Source organism: Sarcophilus harrisii, chromosome 2 (assembly GCF_902635505.1).
Source record: "Sarcophilus harrisii chromosome 2, mSarHar1.11, whole genome shotgun sequence".
NCBI lineage: Eukaryota > Metazoa > Chordata > Mammalia > Dasyuromorphia > Dasyuridae > Sarcophilus > Sarcophilus harrisii.
The window spans coordinates 246,989,387-247,012,161 of NC_045427.1; the positions used below are offsets into that span (position 1 = coordinate 246,989,387).

Sequence of the window (22,775 nt, forward strand, 5' to 3'; positions counted from 1 at the left end):
TCAAATAAAGACACTTCATAGCCTTGAGTGAGGGGGATAAATGTCCTCAGCTGCTGCATCTGGCCCGTGGGCTGTAGTTTGAGGACCCCTGCTCTATATGCTTCTGCTTCCTCAAGGGTAAAACAGAGATAATAATATTACCTTTCTCCCTAGGATTATCATGAAGATCAAATGAGATAATATCTATATGAATAAATGCTTCTTTTTTCTTTCCTAAGTCTAACCACCTTCTCCATCATCTTTTCCTATCTGAGAGCTGGCACACCAACTATTCTTTATCATCTTTAGTCTTTCTCTTTGTCATGTCTCCTTCTTGGCTGCCTAGAAACATATTCTTTGAGAAATAAATCTTTCATTTTGCTATTCCCTTCAACCATTAATCTCTCCTACGTTCACGCTAAATTTCTAAAAGAATGGTCTATAGTTGTTGCCTACTCCTCCAACCACTTGTAATCTAGCTTCTGATGACATCAATAAATTGTTCTCCCAAAGATCACTAGTGATTTGTTATATTTGATGACCTATACTCTGACTTTTATCCTCCTTGAACTTACTTTTTGTAGGTTTTCATACCAAGGATAACTAGCTATACTTGGATATTGGGTCTTCTCTTGGTGTCTCATGTTATTTTTCTCCTAATCTTTCTATTTGAATCCAGCTACTTCATAGTATTCTCTTACAGTAAATGTCATATCATTATTAAGTCTCCTGAGTGTGGGAGACTTTAAATAATTTGTTTTGGGGTCTGTTATTCTACATGCTTCCTTTTGTTTACTTCAACAAATGGCATGAATTCCATTACCACCTCTATGCAGAATTATCAAATCTATATATTCAGTTCTAATCTTACTGCCTTCATTTCCTCTTCTCATCATTTTTTCCTAGATGAAATAAAAATGCTCTCCAAAATAACCAATTATCTCGCTAATTGCCAAGCTAGATGATTTTTGATCCTCATATTTCTTGACCTCTTTGCAGTTTCTGACACTATTAACCAACTTACCTTCCTGGATATTCTGTTTTCTGACTTTTACTCCCTACTTATCTGTCTTCAGATTACCTATCTGACCATTCCTTCAGAATCTCCTCTACTGGATTATCATTCATATTATGTAGTCTTCTCTGATCATTCCAGCTTTTTGTTGTTGTTGTTCCTCAAATTGTAACATTTTAGAGCCAGAAGGGAACTAAAAAACCACTTAGTCCAAAAACCCTATTCCCAAAAGAATCTCCTCTACAATGCACCTTTATAAAATAGTCCTCTAGCCCCTGCTTGACCTACTACTTCCAAGGCAGCCCATTCCACTCTGAAACAACTCTGGTAACAAATTAAATTTGCTTCCATACCATTTTCATCCATTGATCCCGATTCTTCCCTCTGGAGCTAAACAGGACTAATCACTCTTTCACATGACAACCCTTCAAATATCTGATAACAATTGTGATCCCTCTGAATCAATTCTTCTTCAAACTAACCATCTCAGACACAGGACTCTTCCCTGTCCTGAATGACCCTTCTCTGGGCATATCAGCTGAAACTAAACTGAAATATCCCAAGAAGGAAAAAAAATACTACAGAGATTCAGTTTTCTCATATCAGAATAAAGTTCTATGAAAATAATCTGCCTTACTGCATTCCAGTATTGTATTAGTTTTGGTTGTTGTATTACTCTATTAATTCAATCCACTAAAATCCCAAATTCAACTTAAGAACAGTTATTGAACATCTAATGTGTATAAAGTATTAGCACAGGAAAGGACTGTCTTTTTACTTCTTCTTATATTCCTAACATTCAACATTCCCAATACTGTACCATATGTTTAATAAAGCCTTAATGACTATTAGAGAGGAATGAAATGGATTCAAAAATTAAATATTCTAATGGAAAAAAGTATACAAAGTAATTATCAAGAAGGAAACTGATCTAAGTCTTGGGATCTCAAGAAAGGCCTCATCGTGCTACTGTGCTGATTAGGATGTGGTACTGAGCTGATTATGAGCAAATTAAGGGTTTCAACAGTCAACCAATCAACAATCATTTTACTAAGCACTCACTGTGCTCTGGGGAAATGTGCTCAACACTAGGGATACAAAGAAAGGACCAAAAAGACCCTGTCCTCAAAGTGCTTGCAACCTAATGGAGGAGAAATCTTTAAATAATTAAGTACCTAAGAGAGATATACAAAGGAGCTTGAAGGTATTCTCAAAGGGGAAGCTCCCAGTAGTTAGGAGAATGGAGTGTGGAGGTTTTCTGGAGGCAGCCTTAGTCTCAGTTGAAATAAATAATTACTCCAAAATCGCAGCCAGTTGGTAAAAATGCAAACATTTTATTTCTCCTTCCAAATTAGCCCGTTTATTTGAGGCCTATCTCTCTCCCTGGCTCCAAGAGATCTTACAGCTTTGTCCTTGGCTTCTACCTCTCCTTTCTTCAGCCTCCAGTCAGCACCAAGTTGGAAGATGAAATGAATCTCTTGCCTCGAAGATAGGGCTTGTGGGTTCCAAGAGCTCTCTTCGACTCCAAGTAACTCTCTGGAGCTCACAGAGTTTCTAATAACTCCTCAAGTAACTAACTCAAGTAAGTACCTCCAGTCAGTTCCCAAGCTCCAAGAGCTCCCTCTATTTATGTGATCTCCCAACCTTCTGGAGGGAGAGGGATTCTGGGTTATCTCCCAGAGTGCAAAACCCTAACCCTGAACTCTCCCAAACGTGTGAACTCCATTGAGTACTTAGATACTTATGAGCTCTCTAAAGGTGTGAACACAAGCATTGTTCTATCAGTTCCACTTAGTACTTTGTTTCAAGTTCTGGCCCAAAATATCTCTTTCTAAGATCAAATCAACTCCAATGGCTTAACACTTTGTAAAGATTCCAACAATGGAGAAATGCCTCCAGTAAAAGATGATATCTGAACTGGAACTCAGAGGACTTAGAAGAAAGAAAGTGAGAGGAGAAAAAGTAATATCACCATAAAAATAGCTTTCTCAAAGAGTTTAACCACAAAGAATAAGGGATATATGAGACTAAGGGATATATGAGAATAGGGATATAGGAGGGATATATATGAGAGATATATATGAGATATATATATATATATGAGATATATATATGAGATATATATGAGATATATATATGAGAGGGATATATATGAGAGATAAGGGATATATGAAGGATCAAGTAAGGCTTTTGTTTTGTTTTGTAAATAGCATTTTTTCCCCAAAATTACATGTAAAGATAGTTTTCAATGTTGTCTTTTTTTTTTTTTTTTTTTTTGGCTGAAGCAACTGGGGCTAAGTGACATGACTTGCCCAGGGTTACACAGTGTTAAGTGTCTGAGGCCACATTTGAACTCAGGTCCTACTGACTTCAGGGCTAGTCCTCTATTCACTATGTCACTTAGCTGCTGCCCCTCAATGTTTATTTTTTATAAGATTTTGAATTCCAAATTTTTTCTCTCCCTCCCCTTCCCCCCCCCCAAAACAGCAAGCAATCTGATAGAAATTATACATGTATAATCATGTGAAATATATTTCTTCATAAATCATGATGTGAAAGAAGAAACAGACCAAAAAGGAAAAACCATGGAAAAAAAAGTGAAATTTGTATGCTTTGATCTACAATCATAATCCATAATTCTTCCTCTGGATGTGGAAAACATTTTCCACCATGAGTTCAGGTAAAGGGTTTTTTGTTTGTTTGTTTTCCTGAGACAATTGGGGTTAAATGATCTGCCCAGGGTCACACAACTAGAAAGTGTTAAGTGTCTGAGAACACATATGAACTCAGCTACTCCTGACTTCAGGGCTGTTGCTCTATCCACTGCGCCACCTAGCTGCCCCCAACAAGTAAAGTTTTTTTTAAGAAGGTAGAGGTAGGTACAGAAACAAATTATTCCAAGGACAGGAGAAAATATGTGCAAAGTTATAAAGGCAGGAAATAAGATGTCATGTCTGTGGAATAGTAAGCAGGCAGTTTTTACTAGAACAGAGACTGCATGGAGGAAATGATGTGAATGACTAGGAAATAAAAGTTGGACCTACAGCATGAAGGCCTTTAAATGTCAACAATTTCAATGTTATACCAGAGACATTAGGGAGTTATTAAAACTTCCTATGCAAGGTACCTCTAGTTTTTTTTCCCACTTTTTTGAAGCAATTGGGGTTAAGTGACCTACCCATGAGTCTGAAAATTGGTTTGAACTCAGGTTCTCCTGAATCCAGGGCCAGTGCTCTATCTACTGCTCCACCTAGTTGGCCAGTGCTTATTCTTTAGGAGAATTAATTTGCCAGCTATGTAGAGGTAAGACTGAAGTTGAATGAAGGAACTAACTGGGAGACTCTTACACAATAGTTTAAGTGAGAGATGATAAAATACTAAATTCGGGTGGTTTAGAAGATGAATGGAGAAAAAAGGAAAGTATATGAGCAATGTGGAGGCAAAATTAAGTCATGGTATAGGAATGAAGTGTTTATGAAGAGTTAAACTATAATTAAATTTGGATTGGATTCAAATCTGCAAATCTGTTAAGTATATGATCTATGCTCTTATTCAAGTAAACACCAAATGACCAACAATTTATCTCTGGGCCATTCCAGTGGATACCTTCTTCTAAGACAACAAAACATTAATAATAGGTAATTCTTTGAATATTATTCAAAGAGTACTTTTTGGACCTTTCCTTTGCTTTCCTCACTTTTTCCCCTGTCAACCTACTCTCCTCCCATAAGCTACTCCTCTACCCCACTTTATGTACAAAGATGGTCATACCTCTAAAACTTGCCATGCCAAGCCAAAATGAACCACCTCCATGTTCAAAACTTCTGAAAGCCCCTTATCACATAATCTATTGATCTTAAACTTCTCCCTCTGCCTTCCAATTGAGAATACAATCCAATTGAGAAAATCAAACTGACTCTGGTTCCCTTTTGTAACTGATTGTATTCTATATTACAACCAACGTTTTATATAAATACCTAAAGTCCCATTCCTTTGTCTTTAAATTCAGAAGTTTAAAAATTCAGCTTTTGTATAATGACCATCTTTCTTTTTAAATTAAGTTAAAAAAAAAAAGATATTTATCTTTCCTTGAAACAAACAAAAAAAAAAAAATCAATATTATTTCAGTATACCTTACCCCAAAATTTATAATGTTGTTATAACCAAGAACATGTTACTCTCAGTAATGTCAATAGTCAACTCAGAAGTTTGGTCCTAAACATCACATACTTTTGCTAATAACCAATTTTGTATAGAGTACTTAAGGTTTGTAAAATAAGATTTCCTCACAACTCCTCTTTGATGATGGTGCAATTATTATTATTCCTATTTCATAAACATGAAAATTCAGGCTTTAAGAATCTCAGTAACTGGCTCATAATCACATAGCTAATATGTGCCTGAGACAGCACATGAGACAGAATATGAAATCAGGTGTCCTAATATCAAGTCCAGATCTATCTATTGTACCACAATATCTCTCACGTGTTCCCTGAAAACAAAAACAAAAAAAAAAAACAAAACAAAAAACTTGTTGCTCCAAGAATTCCCAAGTGTCCCCAGATGACAGTAAGGTCAGATTATCTTGCAAAATTAATTAAATAATTAGTTGATTGATTGGTTAATTAAGATGGAGTAAGCATATTTGAATTTGAATTTGAGCTGGAAGTTCAGGCTCCCACAAACAGCCAATTGTTAAAAAAATCACTTCCAGCAAAGCTATAATGTGCTCTGCAAAACTTAAAGCATAATAACAAAACATCATAGTTGCTAATGATAATGTCAAATATAGAGAGCTAATAAAAGAAATCAAAACCACGTAGAAAGAGGATGGGGTATTATAACCTTTCCTATCATCCTGTCTATTGAAGGAGTTATCCAGATGATGCTTTTTGGTGAACCTATAGAAGGTAAGCATAATCTCATACTTTTAATCAATTATATAAGGGATTACTTTCTCTATATAACAGTCTATCGATGACCAAATGTAAAATACTAAGCTAGACAGTGAGATCCCAGGACTATTTCTATCTCAATATCATTGAAAAGATGGAATAAGATAATTAAAAAGAATAATCAGCCACTACATAAAATTTCATCTCAATCTCAAATAAGTTTCAACTCTTTCACTTATCCTAAAGACTTACTGCTAGAACTTAGGTTAAAACTTTCTAAAAGAGATTACCAACTGACCCAACCATGAGCCCTTTGTAGTCAAATATTATAACATTATAGAAAAATCCACAGCTTTATATAACAACTCTCTGATTGGGGGAGTTGGGGAAAAGGACATCCTATTTTACGGATTTTTCTGTGAAGACTGTGAGGGAAATCAAACTAATGGTGAGTTCAGTGCTAAGATCTCAATTTATGTGCTTTGTTCATCTGGCACATGTGGGTATAACTACTGCACCCCAAATAATAATTGTTATTAGGTTGAAATGCCTAGCATAGTCAGATTTGCTAAAGATTTAAGAAAAAAAAGTGATAATAGCAACCTCTTAAATTAAAAGAATTAAATAAAAGGCATCTATGTAGCACCTTTCAGCTTTTAATTTATGATCCTATGAATCAAAGAAGTATCAGAACAGTGGTTAATCAGCTGATTCACATTTCAAAGGACAATATCTGGATATAAACTTTGGAAATAATTTCTAATACCAAGCCTATGGCTGAAATGAATAGCAAATAATTAATTTGTTATTAATAATTTCAAGATACTTCAATAGCTACCAAATATCCTTTTTTCCCCCATTAGATCAATTTCTCTTTCTATCTCCCCAGTAATTAAATACTTTCTTCTCTTCACCCTATTTCCCCTTCTTTCAACTGTCCATATTACAAAAATGAAGCATATCTTAAATCCTATTCTTCAATTATGGAATAAAGCTTCATGTTCCTTGTTCATAACTTAACAATCAAATGAATTTAATCTTTAAACAACCCTCTTGAAACTGTAGCTACCTTTTGCTTAATAAGTATTGCTTTTAATAAAGAAAAAAAAAGTCCAGTTTTTTTCATTTTCTTCACTGTACCTTGTTTAAATTTCAATAAAAAGATATTGAAATATAAGAATAAAAGGCAAAGATAGAAAACTACTAAGTAGGTCAAATAAATATTCTTTGTCTCTGCAAACCTACTCTTAGGTTTATATCTTTAAAGAGATCAAAAATAAGAAAAAAAGACTGTAGTCTCATATATCATCTAATCCAAACCCCTCATTTTGCAGATGAGGAGTATAGATCATAATCATAAAGCATCAAGATCATAAAAGGATCATAAAAGCAGAAGGTGTCTGAGGTAGTATATAAACTCAAGTTCTCTGGCTTTAGAACTTAGAACTAATGCTGCATCCATGCTAAAATATTCATAAGCTGTACAATTTGTGTTAGAAAAAACAAAATCCCAACACAAAAAAACTCTACCTATAAACAATTATTGGAGAAAATGTACTATTTATATTAATAAAGTGAAATAGTATTATTCTTCAAGAAATGACAAATATGATGTATACAAAGACATATGGAAAGATTAAATAACGCAATGCAAAACAAAAAAATCAAAACCAAAAAGGACAATATATCCATCACTTTTACCCATCAGGAGCTGGAATACTTTTTATGGTGTCAAAGTAGTAGAAGCAAAATATATGCCAAATGACTAGAGAATGGCTTATAAATGTAGTTTATAAATGTAATGTAATGTTATTATTGTGCAATAACAAACAAAAAAAAAAATTGAAAAATACAAGGAAATGTCATCAGATTTGTATGAACTGATAGAGTGAAGTAGAACCAGGAACATGTAGAATGACTATTGTAATGTAAAAGAAAAAAACAATAAAATTAAATTCAAATGTTAAACAACAGTCAATCTGATTCCCCGAGAAGACATGAGGAACTTTATTTTCCTTTTTTTGCATCAATTAAACAAAAATAAAAATAAGGCTGTACTGGGTGAAAGAAAAATCTACTATATGAGGTAGAAGGTTTTTATCTTGGGGGCAAAGTAACAATGTAAATATTTTGGACTGATACCTAGACAATAGTCCCTGAACTTCCCTGAAACACACTACCTTATTGTCCAGATCAAAGAGATAGGAATCCTCTTCCCGAACATCAGCTTCTGAATCAGAAATCAGCTCTCCAACATATCTATAAAATAGAAGTAAAATATGACAATAAGAGACCTATGCACATTTAATGACAAATATCAAAGCAACCCTTGAATTAGATTACTAAAACTAGGAGAGCACATGATTTGCTATCCTCAGAACCATGTCTGCCAGCACCTTATTTAAAAAATAAATGATTGAAGACCCTTTCAGGAAGAGCATAAAACAACAGTCAAAATCTTTGGATATTTTTACATACAATTCTCTCACAAAAGCATTCTCTACTTTCCATGAAAACAAAGTGCAAATTAGTATTTTTAAAATAAAAAAATGAATATGTCAAATGTGTTCAACAGTGAATGCAACACTTTATTTAATATGTAAATTAGGTCAAATTTTTTGAGTTGGTTTTTGTGTTATAGTTCACAAGGGTCAGATTTAAGACCAACAGTACCAGTCAGCAGGGGCTCAGATGAGTTATAACATCACATTTCATGTTGCATTTGAATGTGAAGTAAAAATTCAGTCATGTGGAATATACCAAAAAAATGAGTTATATATCAGCATGGCCTTCATATTTAGTAAGTGGTACACAATAATTTATCTCTAAAGACATCTACAACTTTTATCAAATTAGAATATTAAACAATGTTCATAATCACTTGAAATCTTCAACATTAAAACTTTTTTTAAAATTCTGTTGTGTTTAATTCCTTAAGGAAGTAAATTAATAAATTTTCATGACTGACAAATATAACTGCTGTGAATCAAGTACAAAGGAAACAAAAGACAGGTTAAGTAAAAGAAACACAAAGATGCTCAATGTAGAAAATAATTCAGTTTTTATTATTAGATTCTTAAGTACATTAACTGATAGAAAAAAAAACTGCACTTGCTTTGAATGAATGCATTAGTTCCAAGTATGAAATCTAATAAATTTAGATGACATCTTGAAAGTCCAGAGTATCCTAAAAGTCGTAGTGGAGCTACTAAAACATAAAACTGCACTAAATGCTTTAGAACAACCTGTATACAAGCAGAATATGTTGGCAAAATAAGAAAATTTTGCCATACAAAAAAAATGCTTTTTTAATTTACTTTCTCAAAAATTATACTTTAACACTTTTTAATAAAAGGAAAGGACTGCTTGTTATCGGTTACATAAAGGATTGCCAGGTACAAAACATTCCCATTCCATAGGAATGTTAGTGCAACCTACAGTTACTGATATACTGAAAAACATATATAACAACTTTAAATGGTTCCAAACTGCAAATAATACCCATAGGCCTAAAGATCTTTTTGATCGATCAAGTGAAAAAACTAAACACTTTCCAGTTTGCATTACAAGTAGATAAAGCAATAAATATAATTAAAGTTGTTCATTTAATTATATATTCATGTATGTTAAATGAATGGCATACCCATAAATTATATATGGATGATAAGCTGTTGAAACATTTGTTTCTTTTGTTATTTTGCAAATCAATGACAATGGTCACATCAAGAAAAAAATGTCAATGTAATTGACAAATGTTTTGATGTTAATGACAATATGGCAGATACTAGATGCTATACTGATGGAATTTAGTTGGCATGTAAGGCATTAAACATTTATTAAGCACCTTCTATGTACCAGACAATGTGTTAAGCAGGAGGAGCAAAAAAAAGAATCAAGAGTTCCTGTCTTCAAGTACTTCACAATCAAATGGGGGAGAGAGAAAGAGAAAGGTAATAGAGTTAACAAATATGTAGAAACAAGCCATATATAATATAAAAAAGAAATAATTAAGAGAGAGAAAGCATTAGAATTAATTAAAAGGGGGTAAGAAAGGCTCCTTGTAGGGATTTTAGTTGGGACTTTTTTTTTTTGGCTGAGGCAATTAGAGTTAAGTGACTTGCCCAAGGTCACACAGCTAGGAAGTGTCAAAGTGTCTGAGATCAGATTTGAACTCAGGTCCTCCTGAATCCAGGGCTGGTGCTCTATCCACTGCGCCATCTAGCTGCCCCTTAGTTGGGACTTAAAGCTAGGAAAATGAAGAAGTAGAATTAAGAAAGGAAATCATTCCAGGCATGAAAGACAGGAAAGAGCCAGAGAAAATGCCCAGAATCATGGTATGAAGAATCTTGTTCAGGAATAGCAAAGTGGGTGGTGTCATTGTAACCAATCATAAATGATGGGGACTAAGATACAAGAAGACTGGAAAGGTGGGAGGAGGACTTTGAAGGACTTTGTATGCCAGAATATTTTGCACTTGATCCTGGAAATGATAGGGAGCCACTGAAGTTTATTTGGTAGAGATGTGGGAAGAATGACATGGTTGGATTTGTATATTAGGAAAATCACTTTAGTGGCTGAATGGAGGATGGATTAGACCCCAGAGGATGGGCCACTGGGGTACTGCAATAATCCAAGTGCAAGGTGATAAGGGTCTGAACCAGGGTAGTGGCAATATCAGGGATGAGAAAGAAGTATATTTAAGAGAAGCAAAAATTAATAGGCCTTGGCAAAAGACTGGATATAGAGGATAAGGGAGGTGATGGAATGATGAGTAAAAGATTATGAGAAGTCAAGGATATCTATATTGCAACTTCAATAGATGGTGGTGTCCTCAAAAGTAAAAGGGAAATTCAGAAGAGAAGGATTTAGGGGAACAACAGATTTGGCTTTGGACACGTCAAGCTTAAGATGTAAACAATGTTCAGTTCAAGATGTCTGAAAGGCAATTGGAAATACAAGACTAAAGGGCAACAGAGAGGTTAGGATAGGATGAGTAGATTTGAAAATCATTAGCATGGAGATCTAAAGGAGCTGATAAGATCACCAAGTAAGATCACCTCTATACTGAGGGAGAAGACAGAAAAGCCTGTGGGATACCTATGATGATTGAGCATGACATGGACAAGGATCCAAAGATAACTAAGAAAAAGTAATCTGACAGGCAGGAGGTGAACCAAAAGAAAGTGGTAAAACAAAAACCTAGATTAAAAAAAACTACCAAGGAATGAATTGTGATCGGCAATGTCAAGGCTACAGAGAGGTTGAGGAGAATGTGGACTGAGAAAAGGTCATTCTATCTGGCTTCCAAGAGATAATTTTTAACTCTGGAGAAAGTGGTTTTGGTGGAATCCTAAATAATAAGCCAGATTTTTAAGAGAATAAGGAAAGTAGAGAAAGTGGAAGCACAAATTGTATATGACCTTTTCAAGAAATTTAGTCACAAAGGAGAGAAAAAATATAACATGATAGTTGGGATACATGGATTAAATGAGGGTTTTTTCCCCCAGTTTGTGGGACACAGAGTCAACTTTGTAGATAGTAGGGAAGGAACCAGTAAACAGATTTAAAATAAATGATGAGTGGAAATGACAGAGAAGACAATCTGTTGAAGGAGATGGTATGAAATAGGATTGTTTGGGGAGGGGTAAGGAGAAAATGGTTAGCTTTGGTAAGGAGTAATGCCATGTCATCATGTAAAACAAAGTAAAGAGAAAATAATGAGAGAAAGAGAAAAAGGAACTTGGTAATACTTAATAATAATAATAATAATAATAAATCAATAGCCTCAACTCTTTTCTATAAATAAGAGACAATCGGCAATAAGTCAAGAAAGAGATTAAAGGAATTAGAGTAGGTAATGAGGAAATCAAACTATCACTCTTTGCAGATGATATGATGGTATACTTAGAGAACCCCAGAGATTCTACTAAAAAGCTATTAGAAATAATTCATAACTTTAGCAAAGTTGCAAGATATAAAATAAATCCCCATAAATCCTTGGCATTTTTATACATCACAACAAAATCCAAGAGCAAGAGATACAAAGAGAAATTCCATTCAAAATAACTGTCGACAGCATAAAATATTTGGGAATCTATCTACCAAAGAAAAGTCAGGAATTATATAAGCAAAATTACAAAAAACTTTCACAATAACACAAATAAAGTCAGATTTAAATAATTGGAAAATAATTAAGTGCTCTTAGATAGGCCGAGCGACTATAATAAAGATGACAATAATCCCTAAAGTAATCTATTTATTTAGTACTATACCAATCAGACTCCCAAGAAAATATTTTAATGATCTAGAAAAAATAACAACAAAATTCATATGGAAGAACAAAAGGTCAAGAATTTAGGGAATTAATGAAAAAAAAAAATCAAATGAAGGTGGCCTAACTGTACCTGATCTAAAACTATACTATAAAGCAGCAGTCATCAAAACTATTTGGTATTGGCTAAGAAATAGATTAGTTGATCAGTGGAACAGGCTAGGTTCACAAGACAAAATAGTCAACTATAGCAATCTAGTGTTTGACAACCCCAAAGATCCTAACTTTTGGGATAAGAATTCATTATTTGACAAAAACTGCTGGGAAAACTGGAAATTAGTATGGCAGAAATTAGGCATGGACCCACACTTAATACCATATACCAAGATAAGATCAAAATGGGTTCATGATTTAGGCACAAAGAACAAGATTATAAATAAATTAGAGGAACATAGGATAGTTTATCTCTCAGACTTGTGGAGGAGGAAGAAATCTGTGACCAAAGATGAACCATTATTGATCACAAAATAGGAAATTTTAATTATATCAAATTAAAAAGCCTTTGTACAAACAAAACTAATACAAACAAGATTAGAGGGGAAGCAACAAACTGGGAAGACATTTTCACAGTTAAAGGTTCTGATAAAGGCCTAATTTCAAAAATATATGGAGAATTGACTCTAATTTATAAGAAATCAAGCCATTCTCCAATTGATAAATGGTCAAAGGATATAAACAGACAATTTTCAGATGATGAAATTGAAACTATTTCCACGCGTATGGAAGTGTTCCAAATCACTATTGATAAGAGAAATGAAAATTAAGACAACTCTGAGATGCCACTACACCCCTGTCAGATTGGCTAAGATGACAGGAAAAAATAATGATGAGTGTTGGAGGGGATGACGGAAAACTAGGACACTGATGCATTGTTGGTGGAGCTGTGAACGAATCCAACCATTCTGGAGAGCAATCTGGAATTATGCCCAAAAAGTCATCAAACTGTGCATATTCTTTGATCTAGCAATGTTACTACTGGGCTTATACCCCAAAGAGATACTAAAGAAGGGAAAGGGACTTGTATGTGCCAAAATGTTTGTGGCAGCCCTGTTTGTAGTGGCTAGAAACTGCAAAATGAATGGATGCCCATCAACTGGAGAATGGCTGAATAAATTATGATATATGAATGTTATGGAATATTATTGTTCTGTAAGAAATGACCAGCAGGATGAATACAGAGAAGCTTGGAGAGACTTACATGAATTGATGCTAAGTGAAATGAGCAGAACCAGGAGATCATTATATACTTCAACAACAATACTGTATGAGGATGTATTCTGATGGAAGTGGATTTCCTTGACAAAGAGAAGATCTAACTTAGTTTCAATTGATCAATGATGGACAGAAGCAGCTACATCCAAAGAAAGAACACTGGGAAATGAATGTAAACTGTTTGCATTTTTGTTTTTCTTCCCGGGTTATTTTTACCTTCTGAATCCAATTCTCCCTGTGCAACAAGAGAACTATATGGTTCTGCGCACATATATTGTATCTAGGATATACTGTGACACATTTAACATGTATAAGACTACTTGCCATCTGGGGGAGGGAGGGAGAAGTGAGTGCAAGGGATAATGTTGTAAAGAAATTTTTTTCAAAATAACAAAAAAAAAAGAGGAAAAAAAATAAAATAAATAAGAGGCAAAGTTCTAATCTGAGAGAGTGAAGTTGGATAAGCTGCTATGGGAGGTATGAGAAAGGATGAACAGATTTAGAAGATTTGCTGTAAAGCATGGGATAGAGAGTAGATAATGGAGATATAAGAGGACTGCCTAGCAACAGTAAGGGTCCAGTTGAGGTTATGTAATATAAACTTGTAGAGGATATAATCATCAAAATGGTGGTTTTATCCACCTTCAGGAGCACATGTACAAACAAAGATGGTGAATGGTGGAAATGATTCAAGACTGAGGTATGGTGGAGAGCAACAGAGAAAAGGTAGTACAGAGCTGAAACAGTTCCAAAAAGAGTCAAGATGGGAAAAAGAGAGGGTAAACTAGCATAAGGGAGGTGACCTGGAAGAGAAGTGAAGGGTTGATCAGAAGTCATGATATGTGTGAAGAATACAGTATAAAGGAAGACATAAAAACAGGTTAAAATCAGAAGAAAAAAATCATGGAATTCTTGAAAATGGAGGTGGCATACTTGTGGATGTTGGAAAAATTGAGGGTATGACTATTTTTGCATGTATCTGAAATGCAATGGAAGAGCTGATCATGGAAGTAAATAGACGGAGGACCTGAATGTTTAGGGTGTTTGAGGGAGAGTCTCTATGTTTTCCTCAGTATGAGTGCAGGAATAAAGAAAAATAATGGGGGCAACAAGGTGGCACAATGGATAGAGCACCAGCCCTGAAATCAAGAGGACCCAAGTTCAAATCTCACCTCAGACACTTCACACTTCCTAGCTGTGTGACCCTAGGCAAGTCACTTAACCCCAATTGTCTCAGCAAAAAAAGAAAAAAATAAAGAAGAAAGAAAATAAAGGGAAGGGAAGAAAGGAGGAAAAGAAGGAAAAAATTCACTGAGGAAGGAAAGGGAGTTAACTATAGGTCTACAGACAACAGTCATCAGAATTTTCATTGTGTCTTGATAAAGTGTAGATCTACAGTTTAAAATGTAGCCCATGGAGCAATACATGGATACATTGTACATACTGCACAAAAAAATCACTGTAACAAAAGATATGAATAAGTAGCTACACACAATTTTTCAAATTATTATAATATTAATCAACAAAAAAGTTGATTATTAAACAAACTAACCATTAAAAAGCAGGTTCTTTGTAAAATTGTGTGACAGTATGAGTAAAGAGGAAAAGAAATTGCACATTCATTTTATAACAAAAAGTTCTTATGATAAAGTGTATATTTGCTGCATGTTAGGAAGGAAAGAGTACTCTGAATATCAATTTAAGATTTTCAATTTTTTTTCTAATCCAGATAGACAAATAAATTTATGAAAAAATTAAGACATAGATAATAAATTTACATAACACTTTGATAGGTTTCCTAATTTAAAAAATACTTGTCCTGCAAATATATATCTATTTTTTTTTAAACTGAGGCAATTGGGATTAAGTGACTTGCCCAGGGTCACACAGCTAGGAAGTGTTAAGTGTCTGAGGTCAGATTTGAATTGAGGCTGTTCTGACTTCAGAGCTGGTATTCTATCTACTGTGCCACCTAGCTGCTCTGCCCTGCAAATAAAATAGCAATAATACCCTGATCAGTAAGCACCTGGCTGATCAACAAAAGCAATTGTTATTTCATTTTTTATTTTGCTGCTTCATTAATTAGATGAGATTTACATTTTCACTGAATATATAGTACTTCTTATAAGAAAACATCTTCTGGGCCAGCTAGGTGGCCCAGTGGATAGAGCACCAACCCTGAAGTCAGAAGGACCTGAGTTCAAATCTGGTCTCAGACACTTAACACTTCCTAGCTGTGTGGCTCTGGGCAAGCCACTTAACCCCAATTCCCTCTGCCAAAAAAAACAAAACAAAACAAAACAAACAAACAAACAAAAAAAAACTTCTAATAACGCTCTCTAACTTGTCTTAGAATGGGGCATTGTTATTTCTTTGTTCAGGATCATAACTGAAACTTGACCAGATCTTGACTGAAGCTGGTTCTATCCATCACACTATCTTGCCCATCTCTCATGTTATTTTAGACCTGGATATAGTGAAATAAGAATGGATAAGAAACCTATTTGCCATTGGCAAATCTGATACTTAGTCTTATTTCATCTAAAGATTAATAGATTCTTGTGAGAGTACAATGGAACAAGTTATTGAAGCTGGAAAAACTGGTTCTGTATACTGGCAAACAAAGAATAAAGAGTTCTAATTTTCCACTCCCACAGCCACCACCATTCTAATTCAATCCCTCAATACCTCTTGCCTGAATAGTCTTCTAATTGGTTTCTAAACTCTCCCTACTATAATAAGACTGATTGTCCTAAAGGGGTCTGTCCATGTCACTCCCATAACTTATTAAATTACCTAGAAGATGCCTTCTAACCAGGCAGATCAGAAACTGCTCTATAATTTTTCTTAGAATATTACTTGGGTACTGTAATTTCCTTGTTCAGGATCATAATTTTCTATTATCTCTAGGATTACATATAAATTCTGCTGTTTGACATTTAAAACTGGATTCTGGTCCAGTCATTATCTGATCTCTTCTTATCGTCCCAGTTTTTTTCTGTTCATTATACTTCTCTATGCATTCTTTTAGTGTAACTTCTTGGAACTACTTATTTATTCCTCAAAGAGGACACACCACAAACAAAGAAAACTAATGATGCACTAGTAAGAGTGCTGGGCCTGGAGTCAGGAAGACTAAAGTTAACATTTGGCCTCAGATACCAGCTGTATGATTTTGGGCAAGTCTTAACCTCTGTGTACGTCAGTTTCCTCAATTATAAATAAGATTTTCCCCATTTGTAAGATTTGTGATTCAATTAATTTTAATTTAATAAAGCTATTAATCCCATAGGATTACAAGCTCATTAAATGTACTTTTTAATATTTCACCACATGACAAAATTAAAACATTCTTATGTGAAGTGGCTATTCTCATGCTTTCCTTTATTTTTAAGTACTGTTTTGCTTGGCTTCCAATCTCAAAAGTCCTTCAACAGAAAACCTTATTTATAAGTGATATCCTTGTTCTTTCAACATCTTAAAGAGTACAGCGAAGTCACAAGCAGCACTAACTTCAGTAATTGTAAAATGAGAGTGAGTAGATTAGATCAACCAATCAGCAATCATTTATTATGTACCTACTATTTACCAGATGCTATTGTAGGTGCTGAGGCTACAAATACATGAATGAAATAGTTCTTGGGGACTGGGGAAGAGAAAGAATACATATAAGAGAACTGTAGCTGGGGGAGATCAGGAAAGGCTTCCTGTAGGTGGCAGCACTATAGCTAAACTTTGAAGGAAGTGAATTCTATACATATATGAAGACAAAGAGAAACAAGATGATGTATTATTCATAAGAACAACAAAAACACCATAAGTCACAGAGGGCATGAAGAAGAATTATATATAATAAAGCTGGAAAGAGAAGTTGGAACCACTTTATGAAGAACTTTAATGTACCAAAAAGAGGAATTCTCATTTGACCCTAGAATTAACAGAGCCATTTGAATTAAGTGAAATACACAGTGACAAAGGGACGTTTCTACTTTAAGAAAATAATTTTAGTCACTGTGGAGAGGATGGATAGATTGGGAAGAAGAAATCTGAGGTACAAAAACAAATAAGTTCAAGTAAAAAGCAATAAATATCTGAATAAGACCCAAGGGGAAGGAACATAAGTCAGAAATGTTATGGAAGAAGAATCAACAAGCCTTAACAACTGACTGGATATGGAAGCTGAAGGAGATTCAGAAGTTGAGGATGGCTGAACAGAAGAATAGTGATGACCCTGTTCTTCTGACAATAAAGGATGTAAAGCACTGGATTTGATTCTCCCTCTACTGATGTCCATGAAACATTTTAGGCAGTAGATACTCCTGAATTTTGCTCTCCACTTTCACAATGAGGATGTTGGACTCCTCCCACCCTTCCCATATCTCATTTCCAAGTTAACAACGAACAAAATGCACTAATCCTCCCTTCTCCTCAGGATCAAAAGATCTCCATGGGGGGAAGAGAAGCTCATTTACTGGCATCCTTACCAATTTCTATTTCAGCTCTTTGTTTTAAGTTCTGCCACTATTTGGAATATTCTAAATATATTATACTCACATATATTCTGAGTTGAACCATCTGAGACTGACCTAGAAGTTATAAAGCAACAAATTCCATGCCAAAGAATTATGAAATTTAAAATGCAACAGTCACCCAATGACCTTACTTACTCGCAGACAAAAGTCCCCAGTGGAATGTCTTGCATGGACCGTACACCCCAACCCATATTTTGTGTCCGATAAAGTTGTAAACGAGCCCTGAAAAAAGGAAATGTGGTATTATTATACCAACGTAAATAGTAACTCCTCCGCTAGCTAATAAGCTCATTAAGGTCACACACAGTCAAAGAAACCATATTCAGAATATAGTTTGGACTAAAAATTGGTCTTTCTTGTGTATTATCATGTGGAATGAGCACCATATTTGGCACTGAAAGAAGTGGATTTCAAATCCTGGCTTTACCACTTAACAGCAGCTGGGTGACCAGTAAGTCATTTAGAGCCCCTGAGTTTCTTCATCTATAATTTGAGAGTGTTGCTCTAAAGTCCCTGGAAGTTTTAAATCTACATTCCTATAGCACTAAAATCAGTGACTTAAAAAAACATCATTCTCATGTTAAAAAGTATGAAATGGAGGAAATTAGTCCATCCTCAGATGATTCACTTTAAATAAGGCACAATACTTTTACTTGGCTGAATTTTAAATAAAGACATGCAGATATATTTTAAGGCAATCTATATAATATTCTCTAAGTCAAATGAAGGACATTGTTGATGTTCTTGCAGATTAAGAGGTTATTCTCAAGCATGGTAATAACATTGCTTTGATCTATAGGGCAAAGAAAATGTAAAATGGAGTCAAGTGAAACTGTTATCCCAGAAAAATGGGTCTGAAGAAAGTAAGTAGACAATGAATCTGGTAAACAACCATTAGTGATCATGTATTGTGTATCCTCACTATATTGAGTATCATGGGAATTACAGCTCCAACCTGTCCTATAACTTCGTGTAGTCTTTTCATCACAAACCCACTCTCTGATTTTCTCTTTCCCACTTGCAACTTATGACTATAGGAGAACTTTTTGCCTTATTTTACTGGAAATCAGACCAATTTACACTTCCTGTAGATTCTAGCCATAACTCCCTCCCCTTGCTTTCTAATATCCTTTTATATGTTATATGTTAGCTTTTCCCATTAGAATGCAAGTACTTAATAAGTATTCTATCTGACAAATACTACTCACTACATGATATATGTCAAGCCACAAACACTAATAAGCATGTAATATAATGTTAGCATGCAAAGCTCAGTTGTTATGAGATGACAAAATTAAAACATATACAAGAAAGTATGAAAATGAACAAAAATGCAAATTTATGTTAACAAAGCTATATAAAGTCAATTCTCTGTTATCTGCATGGCTGTGTAACAAAGTTCATCAAATACTTAACAAAGAACTATTATATATCTACATACATATAAATATACACATACAAAGGATTACTGAGTTATGAAAAATAATAAAAACTGAGTTAAAATGAAATTATACTGAATCTTTCACTGAAGTGTCAGAAAACAAAGCCACATAGCTTATGGAACACACAATAATTATCAATGAGAATTCTAATAACTCTTCTTTGGAGTATACAAAACATTGGGAAACCGCATTCTAACTAAGAATATTTTATTCATGTTTACTACACAGAGGTGGTTTCACAGGAATAAAGTGGGAACCAGGAAAGGTCTGGAAATCACTACTTTACATGATATAAAAAAATAGAGCATAGTACTAAATAGCTAAACAGAGTTCAATAATAGACTTGAAAATATGCATTTTTAAATGAAGTATATGCTAAATAAGCTTATTTGAAATTAAATCCAAACAAATCAAATTCTGTTCGTTCTACCAGATCCATAATCAGGAACACTAGAATCATTGCAGAGCAATATGGGAAGCATTTGCTTTTGTTGTCTGTGATTTAGCTAAACTTAAGAGAAATACATAATAGCCAAATGATGGATGACATATAAATAATGATTTTCAAATCTAGACACATCTGAATACAGAGAAATAAGGGAAGAGTGAGGAAATTTTCACTTTCTTCTAAAAAAAAAAGTTCATTTTAAGAACAATGTGAAAGTACATTTGAGTTTTGAAAACAAGAATAACTTAATGAGAAACGAAATAATTCACGAACCCAAATAATTCAAATTTTGCAAAGTTTCAAAATATCATATCTAAAGGCAATTTAGAATGAAGATTGAAATCTCAGAGTTGGAAGAGATCTTGTAGAAAGCTCAGACTAACTTCCCAACCAATGCAGGAAGTGCCACTACAATATTCCTAAAAGATGGTCCTTCAGATTATGCTCAAACACTTTCAGAGATAAAAATCCTATCACCTAAGTACACAATGCAACTAGCCACTCCATGCTGAAGAGCTGTAACCATTAAAAAATTGTTTAGAGATATTTCATACTTTCTTTTTAATTATACTTAATGTTTTCATAATTACTGGCTGATTATTTATCCTGACAAACATAACTATGTAAGAATCCAACAATTCAATTCAATTCAATAAGCATTTCTTAAGTGTCTAATATATGCAACTTACCTAAGCCCATTTTGTACAACCCTATTTCGGCAATTCCTCCAACAAGAACAGGCATGGTTGCACTCAAAGATCAAAGGAGGTTCTGCCATGTTGAACTCAGGCAGAAGTCGACCATCCTATAAGAAGAGATACACATGCATTTGAGATTCATCAACTGCATTACTGTTTCTATTTTTTTTTAATGAAATACTATTACTCAATTTACTTATTACTCAATGGCAGCACAACAATCTATAAAATGTATTTTTTCTTACCTCTGCAACAGAAAGAAAATACAAATCACACTATGCATAGGATAAATAAAGGTTGAAAGTAAAAGAAATATCTCAAACTTTATATATATATAAAATATACATATATATATATATATAGAGAGAGAGAGTTTAATATATATATAGTTATATCAAGCATTTTACTCACAACAATCCAATGATATATCCCAAATATGACAACTCCAGTGACTTATCCAATGTTTCATACCTAGCAAGTGCTGGTGCTCAAACCAGGTCGAAGACTGCTACTCTATTCATTAAAAAAAAATCCTTTCTTCTTACATATGACATAGTTTAAAATCAATTTTGCATCTGTGAACTCTGATAATAAAAGCCACTCAACAGTTATTCTTTCTCAAGGGAAAGACTACAGGGTTTGATTTTAATCATTCTATCTCCTGAAAGATTCTGTCCTTGTTCTCCTATACTTTTTCTGACAGTCATGCAATATCAGAATCACAACATTTCACTAAATATTCTTTAATAAGTTTATTCACAAATAAATTATTCATATACTTCAAGTGAATTAAATTGAAGTTTAAATTGAGTGACCTCACTGAAAAAGATTTATGTATATGTGCCAGGAAAATCAATTTCAGGAAGAATTAGCTTCTAAATATGTCTTTAAAATGCCATTTCACTTTAATATTAGTGAACTTGAGAAATGAATATGAAATCCAACAGAATCTCAATCTCTCTCTCTCTCTCTCTCTCTCTCTCTCTCTCTCTCTCTCTCTCTCTCGTTATTACAGGATATCTTAAGTTGAATCTGACATTATATTCACTTAAAAATAATTCGAATACTTATCATCTTAGTTCAGAAAAATATTCCAGTACTGACTTCCTATGCAGAATCTCCATTTTTTGTTATCCACAGTGGTCAATAACTTTAGCACATTATGATGATGATGATGATGCTTACAACAATTTAGTGTGGTTCCTGACTGCCTACTCCAAAAAATCTCAACTGTTCAGGCCCCTAATGCTCAAATATTAGCACCAAATGATTTCCTCATATCTTTACTGTCTCCTAGCTACTACACTTCATATTTATATATATATATATATATATAAAATACACACACACACACACACACACACACACACACACATATTTTTTCCCCAAGGGGCTTTGCAGATATTAGTTCTTCTGTGCTTCATAACAATCTTGTGATATAGATACTATACGTATATTTTTATAATAAAGGAAAATAAAGATCAAAAGTGAAGTGACTTCATCATGGTTATACTACTAGTAAGTGTCAGATACAGGATTCAAAATAAAATTTTCTTAAAGACAAGCCCAGTACTCTATCCACTATACTACAATACCTTTCTTAATATTTACTAAGCACATCACAAACATTAATTTCACATGATTTTTGGTAAGACTTAAGATCTCTATTTTGCTGATGAATGAACAGATTCAGAGATGTTAATTTGACTCACTTATAGTCACAAGTAAAGTAGAATTCAAGCCCAGCCATCTTCTGGCACCAAATGAAAGTTATTTCTACTATAGTAATTTAACTTTCAACTATATGTAAGGCACTGAATTGGAAGCAACATAGAAAACATTCATTCATTTATGGGACTTTCAGGTATACAAAGCAATAAACATACATATAAAAATACATAAAATTTCAGCCTCCTAAAAATACCGTAAAGTGTGTATGGAAAGTCTAATTTCAGATATGAAATAAAGAAAAACACACATGCACTATATATATATAGCACTATATATATAGCACTAACTTGTTTCTATCTCTATGCCATAAGCTAATGGCATTCTGTGTCATTTCAATCATACTACCTCATCACTAGAAAGGTTTTCTTCATGAATTCTACCTTCACTATATATAACATGTCAACTTTATTTTCTGTGGCCCTCAACTTTATTTTCTGTGGCCCTCTTATTTAATTTTTAACACATTAGTTTGTTGAAAATCTACTTTATCAT

The 22,775-nt window shown here is 33.8% G+C and overlaps 1 protein-coding gene across 18 annotated transcripts in view; it reads right to left on the reverse strand.

Annotated features, from left to right (window-relative positions):
- Nucleotides 1-22,775, reverse strand: part of EHMT1 (euchromatic histone lysine methyltransferase 1) — a 259,276-nt gene that overhangs the window by 29,396 nt on the left and 207,105 nt on the right. For 17 of the 18 annotated variants that reach the window (XM_031951875.1, XM_012539611.3, XM_012539612.3 and 14 more), the window contains 3 exons: nt 20,544-20,659; nt 18,100-18,186; nt 8,070-8,148 (listed from right to left, as the gene is read on the reverse strand). In XM_031951875.1, the coding sequence (XP_031807735.1) occupies nt 8,070-8,148; nt 18,100-18,186; nt 20,544-20,659 (282 nt within the window). Of the gene's footprint in view, nt 1-3,813; nt 4,863-8,066; nt 8,149-18,099; nt 18,187-20,543; nt 20,660-22,775 lie in introns of those variants that run through there. The other variant, XM_031951878.1, reaches the window with a different exon arrangement.